This window comes from Symphodus melops (genome assembly GCF_947650265.1).
Source record: "Symphodus melops genome assembly, chromosome: 3".
In the NCBI taxonomy this organism is placed as follows: domain Eukaryota; kingdom Metazoa; phylum Chordata; class Actinopteri; order Labriformes; family Labridae; genus Symphodus; species Symphodus melops.
In genome coordinates this window covers 29,527,224-29,550,771 of record NC_136693.1, presented here as the reverse complement: position 1 = coordinate 29,550,771, position 23,548 = coordinate 29,527,224, and the positions used below count along the sequence as shown (strand labels likewise).

Sequence of the window (23,548 nt, the reverse complement as noted above, 5' to 3'; positions counted from 1 at the left end):
GAACAGCTAGCTAGCTATCAAGTCATGCTAGTTAACACAAATGCTAAAATGAAAATCCTGCTGTTACGCTGTAATTAGCACGCCAAAATAAATGTTAGATTACTAAATTATTGACTGAAGGGATCGCAGTGGTCAACGCTGCCTCACGAAGAAAAGGTTCTTTATTCACATAAAAACATATCCTCAAGTTAATTCCTTTCTGACTCCCAACATGAATCGTTGGTCCTGTTGACCAGCAAAGAGAGAGAGAGAGAGAGAGAGAGAGAGCGTGGGCGACAGAAAGAGTTGGGACAACAGAAGTGATGGGCTGCTGATGGAAAACAAGTACAAAGAGTGCAAAGGCTAAATCTGGACATGATTGCTCACTCGACTGGCTCTCCGGCTGCCCTCGTGTGCTCGCCCCTCTCGCTCTCTCCTTTCATGTTATTGTGCTCTCGTGTTTGTTTGTGTGTGTTGTGTTTTTATATGTGCAGAGTAAAGTCGAGACCGTGTGTGGGCTGTTGGAGCCCGAGGCAAACATTCACTGGGGGCCCCTCCAACCAGCTTCCAGTATTATTTTCACAGCGATAATGCATGCAACACTTAGCAGGGCATGGAGAGTGAGAGCTGTCAGATGGGGCCCCATTAAGGAGGTTTCCTACTGTCATTGCAAAATGTGCACATTTTGAGACAATGATGGGGTCTAAAGTTTGTCACCTGTTGGGGGACCCGCTACTCACCTGGGGCCCCAAGCTGTTACCTGTTGACAAGCGGCACCTCTGCATGTGTGGGGAAGTCTTTTAACACTTCGTCTGTTTTTTTAATTCTGTGCTGTTGCCTGTTTCTTGGTGTTAAAGCTGTCAAAGAGATGTCGGTTTGAAGTGTTGTGTTGCTTCACTCGCCTCTGTAATTCTGTTAAGGGCCCTTTGATGGGAAGTTGTTTGTGCTGGTAGAGCGCAGAGCAGAAGTGGAGCGCACAAACGCAGCATGGAACGGCGCTTTAGCTGCACGATAACCCAAAACATAGTCAGGGAAAAAAGCGACTTTTCTGATGCACAGTACCGATCTGTCAACTTCTTTATTCATCTGAGGAGGAGACAAGTTTAGCGAAAAGAAAAGGGTGTGCGACAGGATTCTGTGGAAGCTGCAGCTCTATGACCACAACTTCACAAGCACGGCGCACATTTCTGCTGGTACGCCCAAACCGTTTGACATCTTTCCAAACACGAGCTTTCTCTGGGAACGTCCCGCTGGTAGATCTTTAAACTCGAGCTCAGAAAAGAGCGAGACACCGTTTGGTGTGTTCTCATCTTCCCTCCTGTTCAACGTGCCAGATGTCGCCATGCAGCACGGCGCCCCAAGTTGACTTCATAATTGAACTCCAGTGCCGCTCACGCTGAGGGCAGACATTGCTCTGCGCTCTGCGCCCAGCTTGGCGAGTGCAAACTGTGAGAGTGCAAGAGTGAGAAATGCTCTCACACTGGGCAGCACAAAGACAATGAATGGGTTTGACAGTGGCTCACAGTGCCCGCCTCTTTCTGTCTGAAAGGCCCTTTAAACAGGCTTCAATTAGGCACTGACAGAGTTAGTTACTCCCCTCATACATGTGAAGAATAGCATGCAGACATCTTTGATAAAGAACAAGGTAGAAGCTCATCACAGTGCCATTAAACTTAAATCTATATGAAGGATATGCTTCTTTGGATGTTTTGATCTGTTCTCTGTTAAACTTCTCATTCACTCATGTTCTTATCAGTCCAGTGCCACAGATTACTTTTATTTATCTGTTAATCAGCTGATGAGGCCTCGACTGGCATGAAGACACAACGACGGAGAGACTCCATTTATCTCCACATGGCCTCGTCTTGTGTTATTTCTTTTCCCCGTAAAAAAACAGGATGTGGCTCTGATTGGTTTGACCGATTTATACCTCCTGTAGCTAACAGACGCCTTATATTTCCAATGCTGGAATTAGCTTCCCTCAGAGTTATTGAATCCTTTTTTGAAGCTGTGTGAAATGTTTTGAAAGATGGAATAATACGGCGAATAAAAGAGAGGGGCATTATAGAACGACTGAGCTCGGGATGCGAGTTGATAGCACAAAGGTGTTCTTACTTGTTAGCATCAGGCCTGCTTGGCTCATTCTTCAGGATCGATTTAACAGGTGGTTAGAAATCCCAAGCAGCTCATGTTGTCATTGCGATAAGAAGGCACACATTGATTTAGCGTGCCTGGCCCGGAGGTTTGAGTTCTCTCTCCTGCTGATGCTTCAGGATCAGTAAACATCTTGTTTTCTTTGCCAGCTTCTCGGCTGTGAGAGAAATGAAGAGTTTGAAAGCTGAGGCACAGCTGCTTTACTGTCGGCCCTCGAGACTTAACATGGCGTTCAATGAAGGATGTGACGTTTGAAGGTGAAAGACAGAAGCGCGTTGTCGTAAACCAGGTTTAGTTAGAGTGAGTCTGGTTTTTAGGTTTTGTTTGCCTTCAATTTTTGGAGACAGGACAGTGGATAGAGTCAGAAATGAGTGAGAGAGAGAGTGGAAAATGATATGTGGGAAAGGAGTCTCAGGTGTGATTTGAACCCGGGCCGTTCGGCTTGGAGGTCTAAATACTCCTCAGATGGGGCGCTGGACTACTGGCGCATCCTGACAGTTTTCTTTTAATGTTTCAGAATTACGAGGTCGATCCTGATTCGTCAAATGTCGCCTGTGGACGACGGACAGTGGACGGTTTAGTTGTTGTTTTGCGCTCATGGATCCACATTCTCCTTGTCCTGCTTCGGTCTTGTTCTTGACTCGGTCTTACCCTGCTTTGGTCTTGGTCTCGTTTACTCTGGTCTTGACTTCAACACCAGCCTGTGCTGCTCCTTTACTGCTGTCTTCTTCCTCTGAGTATTTCTGTCTCACTTTACTGCTTCAAACAAGTTTCACATCCCTGTTCATGGGTTCCTTTATCCATCTGTCCGTTAAAGCAACAATACACTTTTCCCTTATAAAAGCACAGGCTTCAGGTTTCACATGGAGCACAAGGGGGCCATGCAGCGTTTGGATTTTAACCACCCTTAGTTTACAAGGCGGTGAAGATGAGGATAGAAGTTTCTGAAGAGGAATAAAGTCCTGTCCTTTCTTCGATGAGAAAGTGTGACTCACAGACGGAAACACTTCTTTGCATCTATATTAACGAAGCACAAAGGATGTGACGCACACAGTCTTCATGGTCTCCTACTGGAGGGAAAGTCGTGCATGTTAGCTGTCACACAGTGCCAGTTCGGGTTTAAGATTCCTGGCGAACTTGTGAAGTGCAGGGAGCGTCATCATTAGCATGACACGCTCTGTAAACAAGGCCAAAAGTGGGCTGAGAGCATTTCAACAAATCCTTTCAAGTACAAACATGCTGACGAAATGGGCTCGGTGTAGTGTCTCTGCTGGTGGAGGAGTCACGATGACCCTGTTTAACTTGGTGTAATTCAGCTTGATGCTGCGTGTATCCTCGGGCTCCATCTTCTGTGGTGGAAGTGAAGGGCTCTTTGCAACCAATTAACAGAAACACCAATGTCTGGATCTAAGCTTTTATCACGCTCTCATCTGTTACAGAAAACTAATGTCATGATGAAATTAAGAGCCAATTCTCTCTTTCACACACACACACACACACACACACACACACACACACACACACACACACACTGGCTCATTAATAAAGCTGGCGTCATCTTCTTTGCATCACTGCACGCTTTAGTGGAAAAAGTCATATTTGGATTTAATCCAGATGGTACAGATTTTACACAGCTGCAGCTTCTTTTGTAACCTGACATTATTATCAGAATTATTTTCTATCTGGTGAATAACGTGACAGACAAGTGACATAAAAGACAGCAAGCGCCCTCCCCCCCGACTCTGTCTGTTATTGTAGCATAGCGCAGCCACGATTAGCTAGACTTGTAGGTTCACAAGATCACAGGAGAACTACAAGATCGCAGGAAGAACTACAAGATCACAGGAAGAACTACAAGATCACAGGAGAACTACAAGATCACAGGAGAACTACAAGATCACAGGAGAACTACAAGATCACAGGAAGAACTACAAGATCACAGGAAGAACTACAAGATCACAGGAAGAACTACAAGATCGCAGGAAGAACTACAAGATCACAGGAAGAACTACAAGATCACAGGAGAACTACAAGATCACAGGAGAACTACAAGATCACAGAGAACTACAAGATCACAAGAAGAACTACAAGATCACAGGAAGAACTACAAGATCACAGGAGAACTACAAGATCACAGAAGAACTACAAGATCACAGGAGAACTACAAGATCACAGGAGAACTACAAGATCACAGGAGAACTACAAGATCACAGAAGAACTACAAGATCACAAGAGAACTACAAGACCACAGAGAACTACAAGATCACAGGAGAACTACAAGATCACAGGAAGAACTACAAGATCACAGGAAGACCTACAAGATCACAGGTCTGGGTACTGTGTTAGCCCTGTGTTAGACACTTGACTTCAGTCTCTCAGACGAGGATTTCATGTCTTTTAACGACCTCGACTATTCAGTCATGTAAATGTTAAAGAGTATTTTTTCTCCTCGAAGAAATCTTCGTCCATAAACTTACAAACCACATGTGCACACTGTGGCAACAAAACATTCACACAAAATAAATGATTGCAGTTAATCAGAGTACAACTTCAGTTTTTTAACAGGGCATGACCATGTGGAGGGACTTAATCTGAAAACAAGGGAAATAAAAGACGTGTTTTAGCCTGACAGATGATGTGAAGAGGAAGAGGAGCACGAACACTTGTAATCAGACTTTTGGTTGAATTTGAGTGAAGAAGCATCTGCTGCTTCAGGTGCTGTTTGCTTAAAATGCTCAAATATTTTATCTCCAAGCACCGTCACAGACTTCGATGTTCAGCCCCTCAACCAAACACACACACACACACACACACACAGTTCTCCTCTGAACTTCTGTGAGAGCAGATGAACGTGAAGTCTCAGCACACACGTGTCTGCTAAGCTTTCTGCGTGTGTGTTGTAGAAGTCAATTTTCCCCTTCAGCCTCATTTAATTAGAGGCAGCGAGTGAAAAGGGCAGGATTTCAGTCTGGCTGGACGCAGCCAGCGTGTAATGTGGCTCACCGCTGGACCAGAGCAGGACGACTGGCCGAGTCCATGTTGAAGAAATCCCTGGATTACACACACACAAACACACACACCAACACACATTTGATAAAGAGGTTGATGTTTTTCGTCTTGAAGCTGTTCCCTGAATCCCTGTTGTTGAATAAATATAACCGCCTTGCCTGCTTTTTATTTGTTCACTTTAAACCAATCTGCCAGCGCTGTTGCATCACTTTGTGTGTGAAGGCACCTGATTGATTCAGCAGACGTCTCATAGCTTTACATTATCCTTGTAAGAGTCTGCTCCAAGCTGCAGAGAAAAGGGACAAACTAAACTAAAGTACAGCATGATTTCTGATAAACAGGTGTTTGAAGACAGCTGTCCCCCCCCTCCTCTTACACAGGTCAGCATGTGGTGGACACTGTAGCTTCAGTGTTTAGCCAGCTCTGCATGTGGTGGACACTGTAGCTTCAGTGTTTAGCCAGCTCTGCATGTGGTGGACACTGTAGCTTCAGTGTTTAGCCAGCTCTGCATGTGGTGGACACTGTAGCTTCAGTGTTTAGCCAGCTCTGCATGTGGTGGACACTGTAGCTTCAGTGTTTAGCCAGCTCTGCATGTGGTGGACACTGTAGCTTCAGTGTTTAGCCAGCTCTGCATGTGGTGGACACTGTAGCTTCAGTGTTTAGCCAGCTCTGCATGTGGTGGACACTGTAGCTTCAGTGTTTAGCCAGCTCTGCATGGGTCTGTAAAGCTTTCTGCGTTCTAACCTCTCTCCATGTTTCATCTCCAACATTGATCCTAGTTTGAGCAGCTTTCTGCTGCTGGAGCTTATTAGAAACATGCAGAGGCTTTTTAGCTCGGGTACAATCACTTCTATCTGAAGCAGTTCCACTGCCCGCTTCCATCGCTGCAACACCTGTTCACCTGATAACTGCTCTCATATCTGGCAAACCCAGGGGCGTCCAAAACGGCCTTCAAAGCCCCGCCTACCTTCTCTGGTCCAATCAAATCCAGAGCGTTCAGGAGCAGAATCTAAAGTTAGAAGGAGGACATACTGGCTGCTGCATTGTTGTCAGAGAAGCTTCAACACAGCAGGTTTCCTTCATGTCTGATCACTGCACTGATTGGTCCTTTAATGTGGGTCTGATTAAAAATAAAGGAAATGTTTATCAGATGCTTTATTTATTTATTCTTTTCATCAACACTACCTGAGCTCTGAAGCATCTGTGTGAGATTTACCGGAAAGGCGGAGAAAAGGTGAAACATCGAACGTTAGGAATCGACAACATGTCAAAACAACGAGCAATTAAGCTAATAAGAGAGCGCTTTAACGCCAGAGTGTTAGAGAATAAAGAAAGGAAAGTGTAAGAGAAAACAACATGTGGAGGAAAAAAAGAGAGGGAGGGAACGTAGACAAAAAGTGCACAACAGAGACGGAGACAGAAGGTCAGTGAAAAGAAGAGCAAACACGAGAGAGGTGACGTGAGACAGAGTCAAACATGTAGATCAGATAAGTGAGAAGAGCTGCAGGAGGCGTTTCTGCTCCAGAGGCTTTCTGATATGACCCCACCCCAACAAATACACAAACAGATTACGGCCCAAGACTGAGAGAAGAACATGCAGATAATCGAGGTGCTGGGATTAATAATGAGATGAGACTGGAGGGGGGGTGGGGGATTACAGCTCCCTGGCCTGACGTTAACAAACACAAATTCCCACCAGACAGCGAGCGAGCAAAACAAAGCTTAAGAGGATTGGAGGGCTCGGCCATTGTGACTAAAAACTATGTCTCAGATTGTCCCTCGTGCAGAGAATCACGATGACATTGGAAATTTAGTCGTGGATGTTTTACCGGTTTTGTCTAATCACATGTTCATAGACATAAAGCTAGGCTTCAGATCATTTGTGATCACAATAAATATCCTAAATAATCTCATATAAATATAGGATTCACAAACCTAGTCTTAAAACACGTTGAGAAAAACAACAACAACCATTGGGCGCCGCTGGGAGCCTGCTGGTTTGTCGGTCTTAAATCGTCGAAACACGTCCAGCTTCAGAATCGAACTCGTGCAGAAAAAGAGAAAATTGTGGCGTAGTTAAAGAATGAGCCAGTGCGTGTGTTCTGACAGCGTGCTCATAGCTGTGATACCGCCTGCAGCGCGACCTTAAAGGTAAATCTCTGGCTCCGTTTAAAACAGCTGCAGAGTTAACTATGGGCGCTTTACTTTGTTGTCTTGTGTCGTTTGGTAAATGAAAGCAAAGATGCTTTAAGCTTCTACATGATTTTACCACCAGCATGGCCCACAGCGCTGCAGCAGCAGTAAATGTAGTATTTTGAAAACACGTATTAAACAGTAGAAGAAGAAGACACACTCTCGTTCTATCTCGTCTGATTCCTCATTCCTGCTGATATTAGTTGCATGAGAAATCTCATCTCCCTTTCGGTTCTCAAACGTCATGACACATACGTCAGCTGCGTACCGCCCCACTGCGTGCATGCATAAAGCAGGAAATTAGCGTGTGGGCCGATGAGTGAGTTTGATCCCATTAGCAGAGAATACTATGTACCTTTGCATTCTAGTAAATGTGATGCAGCAGGATTGGCTGTCACTTTGTTAAGGAGAGGAGCTGAGTGGTCGGATTTTTGACAGGAGGAGAAAGGCCAAATGAGTTCTTGGATGTATGGGAACACTCAGAGAGGAGTTCCCCAGCCGTGTAGTGACTCTCCCTGTGGGTTTTTTTTTTTTTTTTACACTAATGAGAAGATCTGCATCAGTGAAACAGACAGAGTGAGAGAGAGGGAGCGCGATGGCCGAAGGAGGAGGCTGTCTCTGAGGAGAAAAGGACTTCACTGGAAGAGAGTACAGATAGAATAGCTGAAATGTTTAATAGAGGAAGGAGCTTCAAGAGGAAAGGGAGAGGAAGATTGGGATCAGAATGCCCCGAGGCTGTTGAACTAAAAGGGTTTTTAAATTGTCAAGGAATGGTCAAGAAAAAAACACACTACAGCAAATCTACATTCAGTAATTCATGTGATTTTGGCTAATCATTTCTTCTTCTCCCAAGGTGCCAATGCCCGGCTCAGTACGAGGGGCCTGAGTGCCAGCAGAACAAGCACAGTTTCCAAGGCAACGGATATGCCTGGTTCCCTCCCATGATGCCTTGCTTTGAGAGTCACATGTCCCTGGAGTTCATCACGGATGTGGCTGACGGACTGCTGCTGTACAGCGGCCCCCTGGCCCAGCTGCAGGCCTGGGACCACGAGGACTTCATCGCCATAGGTAGGAGACATGATCCGCGTCTTACTCAGAAGACAGCTTTAAAAGACGTCACCTTTACAGTGTGGTCTGAACCTGGTCTGATATCACTACAGAGCATCAGCATGAGGTTGATAAAACTCAAAGACAGAAAGAAGCTGAACTAACACGTGTGCAGCAAACAAAGGTTTGATAGAATCCAAACACCAGCGAAAGGACCAAAACACAAAATCAACATGAACAGAAGAAAAGACGCCGACACTCATCAATCATCAAAACTATAGCTTTAATCATTGTACATGAAGAGCTTGAATGTGTATGGTTTGGGGTGTTAGCTGTATTACTTATATACATATTAGATATATCATTCATGAGAGATTAAAGTATTGCATCCCATCCCACGGCGTGACGTTGTATGACAGCTTATCGTAGTGTAGCGTATCATACGGCACAGCGTCACATTGCATCAAATCAGATCACACAACCCGACACATCCCGTCTGATAGGGATGTTACTTATTTACTGCAGTTTCAAGGCGTGGTCACGAGAACATCAGAAACTTAAATGAGGGTCTATATTCGCCTTCGCCTCCCAGCGAGGAAGTTCCTGGTTTGAATCCCCGTCTGACAGGAGCCTCTCTGTGTGTGGAGTTTCTCTGCGGCAGTCCTAACACACGTTCGTTAGCTTAATTAGGTGTGAATGTGATGTGGCCGCTTGTCCGTCTCTGTATGTCAACCCTGTGATTGACTGGCGAAAAGTCCAGGATGTAACTCCGCCTCTGGCCCAATGTCAGCTGTAACGCGACCACCAACAGGGAAAAGCGTTAAAGATAGTCGAGTCCAAGTGCCGACTGTTGAGGGAACAGTTGGAGGCTGAAAGAGTATTTTAGTCGTGCTGTCTTTCACTGACGACAACAAAACAAAAGAAGGACCTGCAGACACTTAAGAGAAGTTTACTGTGCAAATACCATGAGTGAGAAAAAGTATTTTGTTCTATTAGCAACAGTTTGATAAATGTCACATATCTCGTTTTTTTCACCCTCCTCTTTTATAAATGTTTGAATGAAACGGTGCACAGTATGAGGGACACAACAACGGCGTACAAACAAAGAAAAGAGAAGTTACGGGAACTATTAGGATTCAACAGAACAGGCGTGTCTTTGACAGAGAAATAACACAGAAATAAAAAATAAAAATTCCTTTGTCATCTTAATCCTTTTGTAAACTACAGCAGCAGGGCAATACGACCTCATTTACACGTGGCTTTCAAATTTCATCTGAACAAAAAAACACCCGGACGTGAAAAGATTCAGGATATGTGAGAAACACTCAATCTGAAAATGTGTCGGCATCCACACGTTCTCTCAGATTCCTTTGAATGTTGTCGAAACATTCCTCCCCTTCAGATGAACTGTAAAAATGAAAGAGAGTTCACAAAGACTGGAAATGCTGTCTCAGACTAACTTTGAGTCAGACTAACGACAGGAGCTGAGGCGGGTTTATAACCCACCTGTCAATCAAGTCAGCTACACCCCCTTTTATTTATTTATTTATTTATGCAGGTTGGTCCCATTGAGATTCTGAACCTCTTTTCTGAGGGAATCTGGCCAAGACAGGCGGCAGCAAAAAACCCCCCCAAAAAACAAAGTTGCAGACAAATACACAAAGAGAGACAAAGGTACAATTTACAAAATATTGCATATCGTTTCCAAAATCAAAACGGAGCTGTTATTAAAAAATGCCCAGGAAGACAATAACTACTCAGACCTATCTAGTGTTTTTGTTGTTTTTTCAAACCAGACTTTAAACATGTTTATTAATGCTGTAAAAACGGCCTTTTTGCTTGTTGTGTGTTTCTGCTGCCTCAAGCGGACAGCCGACAAACTGCAGCATGTTGCATCCTGCACATCGGCTCCATTTTTCAATACTAAGTTATATTTGGGGCGTCTTTGCCTTTATTGGATAGGACACCTTAAAGACAGACAGAGGAGAGCGGGAGTTGATGCAGCAAAGGGCCGAGGCAAAACATGACGCACCGACATAAAGCTCATCTAAATAAATCAATAGGTGAACCGAAAACAGAGATTTGTAATTGTGATGAACAAACATGAGAAAGTTCCCCTTTGATTCGTCGTTGTTCTTACCGTGCAGCCTGAGGAAGTGATCACAGACGAAAGAGAAAAAAAAAAGTGTTTCAGGTTCAATTCCCTTTGTGTATTAACTTACCACCACCTCGACAGTCAATCGTACGCACTTCAAACACACACTCGATGGTTTTGATCTTAATAAAGTTGAAACACGATGAGTGTGGATGTGAACTCCTTTGATTCCTGTGTGTCAAAACACACACACACACACACACACACACACACACACACACACACACACACACACACACTCACACACTGCTTCCTCTCACTATAATCTATGGTGGATTTCGGCGAGAACGACTTGGAAGTGGAAGTGAACTGTGCTCTGACAGGTTGACGTCTCGTGCTCCTGAGGTGCCGTTTAGTTTCTTTTCTCCTCTCGTTGCTGAGGCAATATCGTTGAAGTTCAAGACAATGAAGTTAGCTGAGCTAAAGGGCACGCAGGCAGGCGGCAATCACATGGACAGAAGGAAACGCAGAAGGAAATGTCTCCAACATTTTGGTATCTTTAGTGTGTACGCCTCCTTGTCTCCCTCGCTGCTTCTTCCTCCCGTGCACCGGTCCCCTCTCGCGGGGAAGATGCTGTTGTTCTCTTGCTGCCAAAGTAATATGTGTGGGAGGTAAGGTCTGCCTGGAGAGCTGTTGCGTATTAGTGTGTGTGTGTGTGTGTTTGTTTGTTTGTGTGCAATAAGCCAGTGTGCAGAGTGAGTTCTGACTGTTTGGTGTCAGAGGCTCTGTGTGCATCGTCTGAAGGCCAGTCAGCATGTGCTACTGGAGCAGAAAGAGTTAACGCGTTTGTGGAGTTGCGGCCGATTTGTCACTTCACGGTCTAATTAGAGTCAGGCTGTACATACTTAGAGCTCTAATTAGCTTGTTTCAAGGTTCAGCTCCTGCATGTAAGCAATTCCTCGGCAAGCCAAGGCTGTGCTGGATCTTAATATAACTGCATTAATCTGTTTATGTGTACGTTGAGTAATCTACCAAAGAGTGTAATGATGGAATAATGTGTGCAGGGTCTTTCAGGAGTGAAGTAGTTCATCATTTGTGACCGAGCTTTTGACCTTCACTGTTTCAGCTTGAAAGGATTATTAAAGGATTTCTTTTAACTGAGCTTTTTATTTGTACTGTTTTGGAGGCCGTGCGTTTGTGTCTCAGAAACATAAATAGTTGAGATGAAAAGGGAAGCCTGACTTGTGCAATGAATGTGGTGATGAGCTGTAAGCCGTCTCAGTTTGAGCGGGTAAATGTGGCTAGCGTTAGCAGTGCTAGCATCCTGGACATGTGTGTGTGTATGTTGCGTGTGACATGTGGAGGAAGAAGCACTTTGAGTTGTTTGAAGACTAGAAAACTGAGATACAAGCTCAAGTCCATTTCCATTTTTGGGGGTGAAAAAAAAGTCAACAATCAAGTGAACAAATAAAGAAAATTGACGGTGTTGTTGTCAGATCTGTGTTTACAAGGTGTAACGAGATTGTCTTTAGATCACGGTCGTTCCTTGTAAATCTACATGCAACGTGCAGCTACGAGCTAACGAAAGACAATGCGCTAACACAACAATGCAGCTCGAGCTCTGTTTGCACTCAGTGCTTCATGATGGTGCTTTCCAATTTGATTACTCCTGGAGAGGGGTTGGAGGTGTCTCGCTGTAGGATAGCGGAGGCGTGGCCTAACTGCAGTTTGTTTCCCCAGAAACAGAATATGATTTCTTTGCTCAGAAACCCAAAGCACAAAGCCGTCTGATATACAAATATTATTAAAAAAAATCACACATTTACGAGCGTCAGTCGAGGATGAACCTCCATCGTATCTGATATGGACTTCATTGGGCGCCATATATCAGATTTTTAATAAAAAGAGGATAATATTGGACCATATATTGCAGCAGTGCACATATACAAAAGAGCATGCACCTTCCCAGTCATTCAAAGGACAGATAGGATTTTTATTTAAGGTTTATTAGATATGAGAGAGACGGCAGGGTTTGATGTGTTGTTTGTGTTAAACAACAGAAAACAACATGAATGAAGTCTAGACTCAAATTTCAGGATTATGAATAAAAGACATCCTAAAAACGTAATTAACCTTTAGTGTGTCAAATCTGTTAAAGTGTATTTATAAATGAGCATGAGTGTGTGTATCCATGGTGCGTTATCCTTTATGTAAAGGTGTGACAGCACCGTTCTGATCAGCCTGAGACTGAGCGTGCTCAAATCACGTCCAGGGTGTACAGGATTTCTCAGGATTGAGTTTGAAAGCACTCCTGGATCTGTGACCTGCTGAAGGGTTTTACCTTCAGTCCCAGAGTTCACTTACATACGCGGATACATTAGTGAAGTAGTAGAGAGAATCACTCCCATGATTCTCCCTCGACCTCAACCTCATCTGTAGTTATTCTTTTGATTGAGCGCCCCCTGGTGGCGGTTTAAAGAAAGTTCTTCTTTGTTTCTGTAACGTTGATAAATGTTGCTTCGTGCTGAGCTCATTGGAGATTCATGTTGGACGTTAAAGACACAACAGTCGTTTGATACCTCTGTTTATTCTCACGACAGTCGGGTTCCATGTCCAGACTCTGAACTTGACTTTTCTTAAACAACCAAAAAGGCAACTTTTTTGATCAAACAGGATTAGCCGATCACAAGGGAACAGGAAACGCTTTTCAACCTGAACATAAGAACACGGCTTCAAAGACTCTCTTCTCACATCGATGCTCAAAGAGGCAAATTAAATTGGCTCATTATAACAAGAAGCATCTGCTCAAGTTGGGTGAATCGCTTCTAAATGAAGTGAATTCTGAAATACTATGAATGAGTCACAAGGTCTGACCTGCCTATTCAGGTTTCATGACTTTGGTTGATGGATTTAAAGGGACAGAGTGAAGTCAAGGCCATTAGTCAAGACACGTTCGAGGAAAAAGATTCTGCACCTTGCTTTGTTTACTTTGGACTCAAATTCATTGCGTTTAAAGCAAACAGTAAATAACTCTTCACGAGTAAGGATGTGATATTTGATGATAGATCATATGAATGATGAGACAGATGAACGCATGTTGAGATAATGATGATGAACTGGCTGCAGCGAGAGAGACGAAGTGGGCTTGTCAGGTGATTGAATTTGTGGTTTGGTCGTAATCTGGCACCCAAACCTACGTTAATATATCATCTTCATTTGTGGAGTGCTGAGTCATTTCAAAAAGAAAATAAATCAACAGGAAAGATTGTTAAACTTTTGTTTTCCTCTCTGTAAAATCAGACTGCGTCTTATATACGAGTGCGACTTGTGTTCCAGGTTTTACGCTCATTTTAAGGACAAAAAACTGTCCTCGAAATCAAAACAGGAGAGTGAGTAAATGCAGATAAAGTGAGGTAACCCAACGATTTGTTTCCTCAGCACACAGAAATAGAATAAAAATATCCTTTAATCACTCATGTAACATTCAACTTGTATGAACAGCAGTTATCCAACTCGACCATAATTTGATAAGATTTTCCAAATTCTGAAAGTGAACGGTTCCTGAAGGCAACGTAACGCTCGTCTGTTAAGTTTAATGAAGCCACACGCAGCAGAGCGGAGTCCTTCCTAAGTACAACAAACAGGCCGTAAACTGAACACTTGAAGTCTCATGAATATGTCATGAGTGAGTGAACTGTGCCGCGCCTCTCCAAGTGCACATTCACCGTTTGAGAATACGAAGGGAGCTGAAGTGCAGGAGGTGGAGTACGGAGTAGAGGGAACAAACGTACGAGGAGAGGACGAAGAGGAAGCCGGAGCCGAGGAGACAGTTTCACATGTCGAGCAGCTGCTGCACCTCCAGAGCTCTCGTGTTGACCATGTGTGCATCCTTCACACTGTTATTAAACACTGTGAGGGGATCCTGCACGCCGAGTCTGATGATTCCCCAGTGCCACACACACACACACACACACACACACACACACACACACACACACTGAGACCTGCAGCTTCTTACTGAGTTGACTATTTGCTTTTCCAAAGCTGCACACTCATCCGCACTTTATCCTGCAACGAGGCAGCTGTACCAATCTACCCCTGCTGAGGGGCCTGAGAAGGTGTAAGGCGCTCACACACCAACAAACACACACACACACACACACACACACACACACACACACACACACACACACACACACACACTCTGGGATCATAACTGTGTACTGCACCCAATCTCTGGCTGCTGGGTTTCAAAAGATTACATGGTTCTAACACACAGCTGGCGTAGCGGGTGTGTGTGTGTGTGTGTGTGTGTGTGTGTGTGTGTGTGTGTGAGTGTGTGTGTGTGTGTGTGTGTGTGTGTGTGTGTGTGTGTGTGTGTGTGTGTGTGTGTGTGTGTAGGGCTTAATAACACTCCTACCTGAGGTGATCTCTTGTGTTCGTGGTAGGATCAGAGCATCTGATGTTTCCTTTAATCCGTTCATGGTAAATGTTTATTAAATGTTCAGTGTCGGTTTGGTCGGAGCTTAGCGTGCGTCGCACATTTTGTTAAAGCTCATCAGAAGTCCGTGCACAGCAGAAACATGAAAGGAACATTATTGATTTTTATTCATTTTAGTGTAAAGTAGTGGGAGTATTTAGAGTAAGCGATCATGATTTGACAAACAAACTTATACGACACTTTTTCAGGAACTTGTTCACAATGAATTACTGCACTTAAAGCCGACCCTTCATCGTCCTTTCTTTGATATGTAACGCTTCGTCGTGCATTCAGAAGTAAAAGACCTCCCTCCAGTCTCTTCCATCACCTACAACATATAAAAGGCAATTCAACCGATTTAAAGGGACTTTTTGGGATAAAAAGCTTCGTATAGAAGAGGAGGCTATTGGAGGTGACATCCGACACCAACCTCTGTGTTTGTTCCATGAATTGTTGCTGTAATGATTTGTTTCCTGTGAAGATCAGCAGTAGATGACAAACATGGCTTAAAGCCATACATGTGATCTGAGGTGTGTCAGCAGTCTCACACACACACACACACACACACAGCCGGAGGCCTTTAACAGACAAATTAACAAAACAAATTCAGTTAGTGGAGTCCCACCTGCCTTGCAGAGTGGATAAAGCCGGCTTTCTCGTGATATTTTTAACTCTACTGATGAGCTATGGGAGACATTTGCCAACCCTGTTCGTATCGCTGAATGGTTTTTCTCACCTTACAGGGAGGTGGATAAAAGGTTTTTCTAGCAAGTGAGGGCACACACAAACACACAGACCCCCCCCCCCCAACCCCCCCCCCAAGCTTTTAAATAGGAACTGCAGCTGGATGCTGAGATCCAATATGCGTCGGCTGCGAGGCGGGCTAGCTAGCTGACAGATCGTTTATACAAGAAGCTCTCTGCTCTGCACTTGCTGCTTCGCCTGCTGATTCGTACACAGGCCGAATTATCTGGGCATTATTATATATGTCCTGCATGTGTGTGTGTGTGTGTGTGTGTGTGTGTGTGTGTGGTTCATAACACTGTTTGTGCAGTAAATATGCTCTGGGTTTGTCGTCAGAAGAGGAGAAAATGTCTTCATATTTAAAGAGCCCCAAACACAGTTCATCTCTCCTCACACACAAAGCACACACTGTGACACTCTCTCTCTCTCTCTCTCTCTCTCTCTCTCTCTCTCTCTCTCTCTCTCTCTCTCTCTCTCTCTCTCTCTCTCTCTCGTCCTCTTTCTATGAGGTAATGAATTAGGTATGAGCAGCAAGTCAAGAAGCCCGGTCGTGTGAGTGAGCCCTTTAAAGAGCAAAGTCTTGTCCCAGCCCTGGTCGACCCAGAGCAATTAAAGGTGTCCACACCCCTATGAAGACCCCCCCGCCCCCCCCCAGGCCTGCCAGCCTGCTGAACTCCCCGAACGCCTTTTCTTTATCCACTTCTGTTTTTCTCCACATAACCCCTTTAAGTGGTTCCATTAAAGTTTACCAGAGGCAAAGGACAACTCGCCACAGGGACGGTAAACATCGTGTTATTTATAGTTCTCGGTCCCGTCCGGTTGATACCTGAACATGTATAAACGAGATCTGCACCTTCCTCGGTAAGCCTCCAAATCTTGCAAAAAAAACAATTAATGCTGTAAAAGCAGCTTTTATGTGTTTGTGACTTCCTGTGTTCCTGCAGCCAGCCTCAAGTGGACACGTTATTATTTAACCAGGGAATTCACCCAGTGAGATCCAGACCTCTTTCACCAAGGTGACCAAGAGGGCAGCTGCACACGTCATGATGAAAAGTACCTGATGACAGACAATTAGTTAATGTGCAGAGTCGTGATGACAGATTACAGTTAGGCACAATCGTCTCGCGAAAGTTTTCCCGAGCTCAGTGTGGACACGAGGAACAAAAGGCAGAGCTGCTTCTGGTTCTTTGAAGGTACGGACATAAACAAGAAGGAACCAAACCGAGAAGAGCTTCATTAAGAAGACTCAGCCAGTGTGTGCGTACCTGCACACCTTCGAGGACGGCCAATCAGATCTCATGTACAGCTCACAGTCATGAGTAAAGCGTCGCCTGCTTGACGAGCTGCAGGATTTTACTCTTCCTCATTAGCTTCATCCTCCAACACTGGAGGTTACTGCTTGGTTAAGATGTTTGGATATTTTTGGACTGATAAAAGCTTTGGCTCTCTTTACAGATCAGTGACATGTTGCCCATGGAGTTTATTCGACTTAAATTCGGTTAGTGAGATTCGAGTATTGTTGACAGAAATGGAATCTGTCCCGTTTTGACAGTTTTCTGGACTTCATAAAGACAGATCTGTTCCTGCTTCACGCAGGTTTCAGCTATGATAAATAATTCAAGTTCATAACAATATAAAAAAACAGAAACATCTCACACATTTAGAAGCTGCAAACCAAATAAACGGAAGAAGACAAATCATTTCATAAAGAACGACATTCATCAAGTTGGAGGAGATCAGCGTTTCCTCGACGCCCGATCAAGCCTTTTTGTTTTTCGCTTCACGCCTCTCCATCTGCTTTCCATTTGTCATCTTTGTGATCCATCACCATCCTCTCTACTCATCACCTTCTGTTCATGGCTTTTGTTTAGTCTAGATTGTTCTCTCTCTCTCTCTCTCTCTCTCTCTCTCGTCCATCATCACAGCTGTCACATACAGTCTCATGTCTTCGGTCTGCTTCCAACCTCTGTCCTCAGTCACACTCGCTCCCAATCTCTCCGCTGAATCTCACACTTATTCCTCCTCTCTGTCACGCTGCCTTTCTTCAGCTTCTGCAGCTCACTGCCGCTTCGTTCTCCTTCTGTTCTCGTTGTTTCAGTTCTCCCCCGAGACCCTGAACTCTGATTAAATCTCTCCACAGAATGTCACGCCAATCTTGATGGAGATCGAGATGGTCAATTCACCTCAAAGTGTATTTTTTAGTGTGCGAGAGGAGACGTGCTCTTCCCTACGTTTAGCACACACGTGACCTTATTGATTTACAAATATGTATCAGTGTGCAAAAGCTGAAACAGTTGGGGGGTTTTTTCTCTCTTGCTTGAGCGTGGGTGTAAAGGAAGGTTGAAGGTAATAGCACACACATTTAGGTTCAAGGCAGAAGAGAATCCCCCCGAGGGTGGAGAGCAGGCTTCCTGAAGGGTGAAAATTGAAAGAGTTAGTTGTGTGAGATGAAAAAGACAAAACGGTGAAAGGTCCCAGACGGGCGAGAGAGTAAATGTGAAAAGGGAATGAATGCTGTGAGGAGATGTGGAGCCTAAAGACGACACTGAATCAGCTAAACACAGAGAGAAGGCGATGGATCCAGCTGATGGATGGACTCTTTATTTTCTCTTTTAGGTCAATGCTCTGGCCAGTGTGTCTTTATTAAAATAAATTGGACGTCTTCTGAAGTGACTCGTTTTCCACCTGCAGCACAAACGTGCAGGTTGTTAAAGGAGAGTTGAGTAAAACGAGGAGACGCCTACAACGGGCTTTCTCTCGTTTTGGCTTGAAAGATGACATCGCAGGGATTAGATTCCCTCCAGCGGTATGAAAGGCAGCATAATGAAGTATGGGACACTCGTAACAAAGGCACGTCTCCGCCTTGACAAGGCAATTAGAGGAGAGCGGCGTCCCCTGTGCTCGACAACACCTCATTTCATCCGACTCAAGGTGAAGATGCAGCAGAGTTCATGACATGAAATCATCGGAGAGGGTGGCGGCGAGTTCTCGTGTAAACAAGTCTGTTACTCCGAGTCAGTGCCAGACATGTTGACGAACGCTGCGTTAAGACTGTGCAAGGTGTGCAAAGAGCAGAAACATCCCATGCAATCAAACCGTTATGGATGCATTTTGTTATCAAGTCAAATTACTGCAACATCAGGTGTACAAGACGCAGCTGTAATCGTTCTTTTTCCTTCTAAAATCTGGTGCCATGGATATAGCGATATATGAGATGCAGAGAAATGTGGCGTCATTACTGCACACGACCCGACGTAATCGAAAAAACCTTCCTCCTTTCATCATGTGTGGCAGGCCGGCAGTATCCTCCACAGATGGAAAATGAAGCCAATGCAGAAGTGCAGTTCATCTTTTTTTTTATAACGGCTCCGTTTTGATACATGAACGATGCGTGTTATCTATAGTTAGGCGTGTTGCTGACATGATTGACAGGTGGGCGTGGTTTGAACGGATCGTGAAGAGGCTTAAAACCCGCCTCAGCTCCAGCTCTCAGCCTGTCGTTAGCTTGACTCAAAGTGAGGCTGAGACAGCATTTCCAGCACGGAGGCTGCTGCTGATGAGACTCCAGCTCCATACAACATCGTTTTGCATAAAAGTGAATAAACGGCAGGAGGTTGAGTGTTCAAACCCGACCTGCGGCTCCTTTACCTCATGTCATTCCCCACTCTCTCTCTCTCTCCTTCGCTCGCCCCAATTTCCAGCTCTTTCTTCTGTCCTGTCCCTTCAATAAAGTCTTAGAAAAGAGCCCAACGACCTTGTGAAGGCCTCGTTTGATTGACAGGTGATTAGTGAAGGTGGGCAGTGTGGGCGTGTACGTCACAACCATCAATGTTATTTTAGGCGGAGAGCTCAACGACCAAAACTGCTGAGGAGCAGGATGGAGGACTCCACATGGCAAACACAGAAACTCTCTCTGTTAAGGATTGATTCAAACAGTCTGCGCTGTGGTCTCGGACTCGACACATCCCGAAAAACTGTGGCCTCAGTATCACACAAGGAGAAGTCGGCGGAAAGCGTTTGTGAACTATTTGGAAGCAGCACAATTGAACAGTCACGGTGAAAAAGTTCATGAAAGATTGAAGCGGAGCACGAGGTAAAATAGAGACGGAGAGATGAAAGAGACGATAGACTGACACGGCAGGGTGACGAAAGCTCCGCTGCACTCAGACATGAGGCCCATTGAAGAGCAGTAAGACGGGAATCTGATGCTTGTCAGCCTCTCCTCACTTCCAACTTCTTCTGACTCCAGCACGAAGACAGTTGTCACTGTGCGGCACTGAGTGAAGTTCTTACTGTAGTTTTTTTTTCTTCGTTAAATATAATTCTAACATATACTGTAACCTCCTCAGTTTTCTTCTTCTTTCTGTTCTCAGAGTTAGCCGGGAAAGTGCCGAATCAGAGTCCTCAACATGAAGCGTTCAAACAAATGCTTGACTTCAAACTGAATCCTTAAGTGTGTGTGTGTGTGTGTGTGTGTGTGTGTGTGTGTGTGTGCGTGCGTGCGTGTGTGTGTGCGTGTGTGTGTGTGTGTGTGTGTGTGTGTGTGTGTGTGTGTGTGTGTGTGAGTCCCGGCAGGGAAACTTAGGAACAATGAGCTAGTGGACATGAACTGTGACAGCCTGTTATTAAAATTTAAATGAATACAGCCAACAGAGACACACCGAGACTTGACACGAGCGTTCATTTAAAAACCACATCACTAAAACATTTTTAATGAAGTCGCTCCTCACAGCCGTCGACTCAGACTGTGCCATCAGTTCAACCTTTCTTTGTTACCACGACAACAAGAGACCGACGTCGAAGTGAAGAAGTCCTTATTGTGATTATTAGCTGCCTCAGAGTCAAGTTAGGAGCAATTTAAGTGACAAGAAAAAAAGCTCCGAGTGATGGCCTTCACCACCACAGTTAGTCAGAAGACTCTCTCTCTCTCTCTCTCTCTCTCTCTCTCTCTCTCTCTCTCGCTCGCTCACACTACAATAGGATTGAATGATTCAAAGCAGCTTCTTTGACTGTGGTGACTTAATTAAGCAGAATATCACCAGTGTCCAGACAAAGGGATTCCCTGAGGTAATTATACAGATTGTATCGCGACAGCCTGAGATAATAAGATGCATAACATATTAAACCATTTAAAACACATAAACAAACACACAATGCAAGCTGGCTGAGTGTAAAGTCCCTGCTGTCTCCTCAGTAAAGCGCAGAGATGTTGAGTGTTAAACCTCGCATTGATTTTTTTTTTTTTAATTTTAGCATGCATGATGATGGATTACTTATTCTACTTGTAAGATACGCGTCCCGATAATTCCTTGTATATGGTGCCGAGCACACAAGCAGCCTTACCCACTTCATTAACTTTTAATTTCCCATTTGAGTAAGTCAGAAAATAGAATGTAATAAGTTTTGTCTGATGTTTGTTGACACCACGACAGACTGTGTGCAATAATCCTCATTGAAGTTAATTTACAGAGACGAAAGGAGCATTTTAGAGAGCGGGATGCAGCGTGTCACACGCCACACTTTGCACACTGCTGAATTCTTCAAAGAGTTTAAAAATGAGCAGGATTTGATTATCAGCAGATTCACAGCAGACATGTTGCAGATGATTTCCTGATGAACCTCCTCTCTCTCTCTCTCTCTCTCGCTCTGTCTCTCTCTCTCTGTCTTCATCCAGAGCTCATTGACGGGACCCCCACCTTGAAAATCAACCACGGCTCGGGCACAGTCGTGCTACAGTTGCCAGGCAACGTGAACGTGGCAGACAGGCGGTGGCACCGGCTGGATGTCCGCAGCAACAGCAAGGTGGGACGCTTCACCTTTTTCACCATCAGCCCCGAGTTGTTAAGAGCATCAGCTCCTCGGCGTCTTCTCTCTGAGACAACAACAAACATGTTTTTGGTTTCATCTCTGAATCATTCAAAAGGTTTTCCTGCTTTCTGATCTTTTTACGTTAAAACAAAAAAGGATGCAAAACTTAGAAATGTGTGTAACGAGCTGATTTATCATGTTAATGCTCAGATTGGAAAAAGAGCCTTTTTTTTTCTTCGTGCTGCACAATCCATCTGAAATCGTAATGGTGCTTATAATTCTGGCCATCCAAGAAATAACTGTTTGCAATATGGGAATAGCAGCAAGCTATGCATTAAAAAGTGCTCAGTCCTACTAAGGACTAATTACAAAAAGCAGAGTGAACATGCTGCACATCGATCACGTCCCAGATGGGTTTAAAATCGAGAAATTCCCTGCCGAGCTTCACAACCTCGCTTTAATGGTTTTTGGAAAGTGCTGATCATTAAGGTGGCCCCCTTTAATGAACAGATTACACTTAACCTTACCTGATGTCATGGACTCTACATGTCCCCCATTCGCTCTCATGCATGCCTGTTTGATATGCTCACATGTGGGGAACGTGTTGGTTGCTTGGTTGCTTGGTGATTCAGTGGTGTGGAGCTGAACCGTGCAGAGGGAGACGAATGGCCGCAACGGCACTCCTGTGACGTTTTCTCACCAGGATCATTTCAAGTTAATTGAATTAGAGCGATATTAAGATAATCTTCATTTGGCTGAGGACTGCCTGGAGCTCTTCAGCCCCGAAGGACTCCCACGTGTCCACAGCCTGACTATGAGGAGGACTGTCAGGAGAAGAAGAGATCCTATTTTTAGAGTGTCTGAGAGAAGCCCAGACGCAGCCTGCAGACTCCTCACAGTCTCACAGTTAGTGAGCTCAGGACGCCTGGAAGCAGCTGGACGGGCAGCGAGCGCGGGTGACAGAGTCCAGCTTTTTGTTTCAACCAAAACCAAAAGGCTTTTCATCGCAGCGTCAGAAAGAGCTTCATTCTCTTCACTGAGCTGGTCCCCGTGTGACACTGAGGCCCACACACACACACACACACACACGCATGCTCTCTTACCAAACATGCCAGCCTTTTCATTGAAGGTTCACATCGACAGCAGCATCAAGAATGAACGCTGAAGTTTTATTCAGAATAAAAAACAGGATCCTGGCTCTCTGTGATTATAAAGAGGATTATGTTGCATCACAACACCATTATTTCTAATCACTTGTGAATCTGTTTATTTGTCCCGACTTGAACGCAGCAGCTTATCTAACCTGGGCGTGTGACCTGGTCGGGAACATTTTCACGGTTGTGTAATTAAAAGCTGCACTGCCATGACTCGAACCATGGGACAGCATATAGACAGCATGAATCAGCATTCTTCATACAGCCACTGATGTTAACATTATAAAGCTGTAAAGTGGTTTGTTGTTGGCAGATTGTGTTAAGGATTCACTCTGCAAACAAACACTGCTGATGTGATGGAGCTCATTTATGCTCCTGTGCATTCAGCTGCACCTGCCTCCAGCTTCAAGTGGCTGGCTTGCATTTACAGATTGATGAAGGTTTAGTTAACACACAGGGGGGGGGCATGGTTTGGTCACCTCTAAAATCCTGAACTGTGATTGGCTGTTTGCCCTGTCAGCAGCCTTCAAAGCGCGTGTTATGACTCTTTGTTCTTTCTGTGGGAAAGGCTGCTCGTATTCGTCTCAGCATATCGGTGTCTTATTTCTTATTTGCAGTGAACGAACAGGCAAAGCATCGGGACCAAAACGTTCCCACTTCATGTGTCTTTGCAGCTTAGATGGTTCAGATAGTTTAGATAAATGGAGGCGGCTGTGTCTCAGTTGGTCGATTCAGTCATTTGTAAAGCAGAAGGTGCAGAAAGTAAAAACAGCCAGCTGAGGAAGAAGGTGGGCTCGCACACGCTCAGATGCCACAAAAAACATCCACAGCACTTTGAGCTGTGAATGTGCACAGCTGCACACACGTGACATCAGATTCTTCATT

The 23,548-nt window shown here is 44.7% G+C and overlaps 1 protein-coding gene across 1 annotated transcript in view; it reads left to right on the top strand.

The window, feature by feature from the left end:
- The window catches only part of LOC306821220 (neural-cadherin), a 243,339-nt gene that overhangs the window by 166,185 nt on the left and 53,606 nt on the right, over window positions 1-23,548 (top strand). The window contains exons 27-28 of the mRNA XM_079339503.1: window positions 8,189-8,403; window positions 21,376-21,503. Of these exons, the coding sequence (XP_079195629.1) occupies window positions 8,189-8,403; window positions 21,376-21,503 (343 nt within the window). The remainder of the gene's footprint in view (window positions 1-8,188; window positions 8,404-21,375; window positions 21,504-23,548) is intronic.